General features: G+C 37.8%; 1 protein-coding gene across 2 annotated transcripts; it reads right to left on the bottom strand.

Moving 5' to 3' along the window:
* Positions 1 to 363: 363 nt before the first annotated feature.
* LOC149147771 (low affinity inorganic phosphate transporter 1-like) lies at positions 364 to 3,943 on the bottom strand. 2 transcript variants are annotated; one of them, XM_089438660.1, is made up of 2 exons: positions 3,802 to 3,943; positions 364 to 2,252 (listed from the first exon to the last, which is right to left on the bottom strand). In XM_089438660.1, the coding sequence occupies exon 2, from the start codon at positions 2,204 to 2,206 to the stop codon at positions 635 to 637; it is 1,572 nt and encodes a 523-aa protein (XP_089294786.1). In that variant the 5' UTR covers positions 2,207 to 2,252; positions 3,802 to 3,943; the 3' UTR covers positions 364 to 634. The 2 variants fall into 2 exon arrangements, with proteins under 2 accessions (XP_089294786.1, XP_089294787.1); XM_089438661.1 differs by having other exon boundaries at positions 364 to 2,249.
* Positions 3,944 to 5,136: the final 1,193 nt, after the last annotated feature.

Genomic DNA, 5,136 nt, shown 5'->3' with positions numbered 1-5,136 from the left:
TGTGTGGAGAAAAATCCATCTTGGAACCCTCAAATTGGAGAAATTGGAGGTTGGTTACACGATCCCATGATTATTACAAAATATTCCAAAAACCTCGCTGAGTGGCACAAATCCCCAAGTAAATCTCTAATTATGATTGAAATAAATATATAATACAGAGAAATAGCCTTGTATACTTCTTTTGGTGACTTTTCAAATGGGGCATAACGGAAGAATATTATTGGTATTTTTAAAAATGGACATTTGGAGCCCTGACAGCGATGATGGGTTGCTGAAAGATCTTTTAAACACGGTCTGAAAGAATGCCATATGTTCTACTAGTTTCACCAAAACACAAGCTTCATGAGAATTAAAGATGAGAGATTGTAATATTATGTGGAAGACCGAAATTTCAAACAAGCCTGAAACTTTGACATCAACTTAAAATAATTCTGCACAGGAAGCTATTTGTATGCTTTACGAACGGAAAAATAGAACACTCGATGCCTAAAATTGGCATCCAAGTGTGATGGAAACTAGAGATCCAAATAAAAATACAAATTCTAGCCTTGCTCCAGAGGTCTATATTAACTTATTACACACAATTGTAATAATAATTTCACGCAACTTGTTCCAGAAAATTGAGGTTTTCTAGCTATTTAATTGGAGCTGCGGTTTTGCGTGGTGAATGAGGATGTACGAGTCCAATTCCATCCTTGTCCTCCTCCTCGTCCTCCCGGGATAGCTCTTCCAAGGATTTTCCATTTGTTTCAGGGATCAGGAACGTGCAAATCAAACCGAGAGCATTTGTTACTCCTAAGATCAGCAGAGTATTCTTTATACCAATACCCTTGCTCTCAGCGGCGAAGACAAAACCGAAGGCTCCGATTATGGCTCCTGCTTTTCCTGCTGCTGCCGATATGCCGTGGCATGTTGAGCGAAGCCTTGCCGGGTAGATTTCCGCTGGCACAATGAATGTGGTGGCGTTTGGACCGAAGTTTGAAAAAAAGAAGGTGAAGGAATAGAGCACCAGGAAGGCCGTCTGATGACCGCCGCCTAGCCAGTGGTAGTATGGAATAGCAAGCGTGAACATGAAGATTGTCATGAAAAAGAATCCCATCAGCTGAATTGTTTTTCTTCCGATGCGGTCGACAAAGAAGACTGTAAACCAGTAGCCCGGGACTGTCGAGCACAGAGAAATAATTGATTGCGCTCTTGCTATACTATAAACTTCTTCGACGGCGTTCACTGTGTCGGCAGAGGGAAGCCATCCCACGGCCTTGAATATATCCTTTTGGAATAGAGTTTGGCTATAGAAGGCGATGTCCAAGAAAAACCATGTGCTTGTAGTACCCAGTAGATGCCAGCCGTGTCGCCTTGCAAACTCTTTGGAGAATAAACCGAACCCCGGTTCATTTCGTCTAAACCTTTGGACATCCTGTGGGTGTACTTCGATTTGTAGGTGTAGAACCCTGGACATGTCGGCAGCAGCTCTTTTCTCGTCATTTGCGATGAGCGCTGTGAAGCGAGCCGTTTCGGGCATTCTCATTCGCCAATAGTATGTCAACACAGCGGGAGCGGCCCCGAAGATAAGAATGATCCGCCATACAAAATCCGCTTCACGAGTGGTAGAACCTCCAGGACCGTCTTTGTATGCGTGTCGGAAGATTGTGGAGACGACAATGGCCACGGCACCGCCAGTTAGGATCCCAAAGCCTTGCATAGCAAACACCGCTGCGATGAAGGCCCCTCGGGTTTTCTTGTTGGAATACTCGGACATAATGGTGGCCGATAAAGGATAATCTCCGCCGATGCCGAATCCTAGCCAGAATCTGCAAAAGCAGAGCGTGGTCATCACGGATTTGGCTGTGCTGCCGAAAGAAAAACCCGATGCTATGGAGGCGACGACCATGAGCATAAGCGTTATTCCATAGGCTTTCTTTCGTCCCAGTTTGTCACCCATCCAACCAAAGAAAAGTTGCCCAGCAACTGCTCCGCATAAGGCCACTGCGTTCACCGCAGCCGAGACACGGGCAGGTAAAATACCCGGACCGTTGTTATCGAAGTAATAAATCCTTCCAAGGAGCTTGGTGACGGTGGAGATGCAGAACAAGTCATAGGCATCCGTGAAGAACCCCATCCCTGCAATAACGATTGCACTAAAGTGGTACCATTGAATTCTTGCCCGGTCCAAGACGTTTAAGACTTCCCACTGTTTTTTCGCCATGATGACAACCTTGCTTTCAAGCTTTCTTCTGAAAATCTTTTGTCTACTACACACCACAAAGCTCAATTTGTTAAAAACTCAGCATCTTTATCGCTGATTTCCAAAGGACTTGAAAACAGAACGAATGAAATTAAACATGGAAGCTCGCGCGACGAGGACTTTGTAAAGATTAAAGAAACTGAACATTAAAAACAGGTTATTTCAGACAATTTTCGTGACCTTCGCAGATTTAGAAAATTTACACCGCGAAAGCTCCACCAGGACTAACTGTCATAACGGAACTAGTTATGAGAATTTAGAAAACTTCAGACTAATTATGAATTGGATCAAAGATTCCGGAAAACGATGCAAAATTTCAAGAAAAGTACTCGTCCATCGGGACAATTTCAAACTGAAGAGAGAAATTTATGAAGGCTGGCAGTTTACAGTCAGTATCATCTAAAAGCTTCAACCAAATGGTAAAGAAATGCAAAAATTCAAGAAAAGTACTCGTCCATCGGGACAAATTCAAACTGAAGACAGAAATTTGTGAAGCTTGGCAATTTACAGTCAATATCATCTAAGGTTCAACCAAATGGTAAAGAAATTCAACAACTGCGAAGCAAGAAACTTCAATTTCACACAGCGAATTTCTGAAGCCTAGCATTTTACAGTCAACAGCATCTGAGCTTCAACCAAAGGGAAAAGATATCCAAACAACTGCGAATCAAGAAACTTCAATTTAACACAGCGATTTTCTAAGCAATTTACAGTCAACAGCATCTGAGCTTTAACAAAACGGAAAAGAAATTCGACAACTGCGAATCAAGAAACTTCAATTTCACACAGCGAATTTCTTAATACAGTCAACAGCATCTTAGCTTTAACCAAAGTGAAAAAAAATTTAACAACTGCAAAGCAAAAGGGAAAAGCTATCGAAACAACTGCGAATCAAGAAACTTCAATTTAACACAGCGATTTTCTAAGCAATTTACAGTCAACGGCATCTGAGCTTTAACAAAACGGAAAAGAAATTCGACAAATGCGAATCAAGAAACTTCAATTTCACACAGCGAATTTCTTAATACAGTCAACAGCATCTTAGCTTTAACCAAAGTGAAAAAAAATTCAACAACTGCAAAGCAAAAGGGAAAAGATATCCAAACAACTGCGAATCAAGAAACTTCAATTTAACACAGCGATTTTCTGAGCAATTTACAGTCAACAGCATCTGAGCTTTAACAAAACGGAAAAGGAATTGGAGAACTGCGAATCAAGAAACTTGAATTTCACACAGCGAATTTCTTAATACAGTCAACAGCATCTTACGTTTAACCAAAGTGAAAAGAAATTCAACAACTGCAAAGCAAGAAACTTAAATTTCACAGAGCGAAACTCTTCGAACCAGGAAAATTAAATCATAGAAATTAAAGACGGTTAAACTGGGGAAAGAATCAAGTCAAAGGCCCCTGGCCGCAAAGCCTTTTCTTCCAATAGTAAGCCAAGCCGTTGAGAAAACCAAAGAGGAAAATCGGCGAAAGCTAAATACGAAAAACCTAAGCCCGTTTACTGCAATATCTACCATTTCTCCTAAAGCTTTAGCGATATTTAACAACCTTAAGCGTCTGGTAAATTTCAGCTCAAATACTGAAGTTCGAGTGCAGATTCTGGCAAAATTCCGAACAGAAAACCTCTTATTTAATTCTCATTTGATCGAACTGAGATCTTAAAGTTCCTCTCAGATTTTCCTCTTCCCATTCGATGTTCATCGTCGAACGCAACTGCAGCTGCGTATGCGAAGTTATAACGGGTCATGTCATTTTCATAGGATAGTGAATCCCGCGTTCCAAGTCGATTCTGAGATTCTGGATCCAAAAGTCAACATACAATATTGTCCGCTTTCGTTCGTTCAGGGCCAACGAAGAGATAGCTATGCCACAAAATTTAAAATTATAAAAGATTCTCAAGGGATAAAATCTAAAATTTAGAATTTAGTATAAAGGATACTCAATTTTAAAAATTATAAAAGATACTGATGACATAAAATTAAAAATTAAAATTTAGGGTTGACAACTATTATTCATTATTCTTTTCCGCGGAATAGATACCACGAAAATCGACCGCGGGAGAGATTCCCACAGTTCCATTTTTTCAAACATATATAGATTATGCTGCTAAACATATTCATCGTCACGCTGACACAAATATATAAATATATACACAAATATAGGAATATATAGTGCTTTCGCTCAACTTGAATATAGTTTTTACGCGGCAAAAATCATTGTCTAACTATAACCCTCTTCACACGCGCATATCATTGTGTAGCTATAACCCTCTTCACACGCGCATATACATATATATATATATATATCTTTTTTTTTCATAGGTCAGAAAAAGTATCCACACAAGTTAAATGTGGTAAATTTGGACGGGAATCAAAATTTATGATACATTTCATATTATTAAATTTAATAAATTATAAATTTAATTTAATTATAATTTTATTTTGGATAATATATAAATTGAATTTATATACATTTTAAAAAAATTAATAAACTTTTTAATTATGAAAATTTACAGCATTGTGATTCTTAATTTATTAATAGGTTTTATTACAATATTATGGATTAATACATGGTTTACTAATATTACGGGTCTAGAAAACCATAAGTCATATTCATATAACATTGTCTAACAATATTTAGAGTAAATCCGAATCGAGAGAGAATTAGATGTTTTGTTAAGATAATTGGAATGAAAAAATTATTAATTGAAATCTCTATAAATATTTATAGAAAAAAATAAATAAAAAATAATATATTTAAATAAATAACTTTTTAACTTTTTAAACAATCTAGAAGAAATTCATACTCGAATCTCATTATAATTTCATACCTCTTAACAAATCCATACTCAAATTTCATTATGATTTCATACCTCTTTTATAT

The sequence above is a fragment of the Pinus tabuliformis genome, chromosome 9 (assembly GCF_031772625.1).
Source record: "Pinus tabuliformis cultivar Carrire ecotype Pingquan chromosome 9, CPIR1, whole genome shotgun sequence".
In the NCBI taxonomy this organism is placed as follows: Eukaryota; Viridiplantae; Streptophyta; class Pinopsida; order Pinales; family Pinaceae; genus Pinus; species Pinus tabuliformis.
This window is presented reverse-complemented; position numbering and strand designations above follow the sequence as displayed.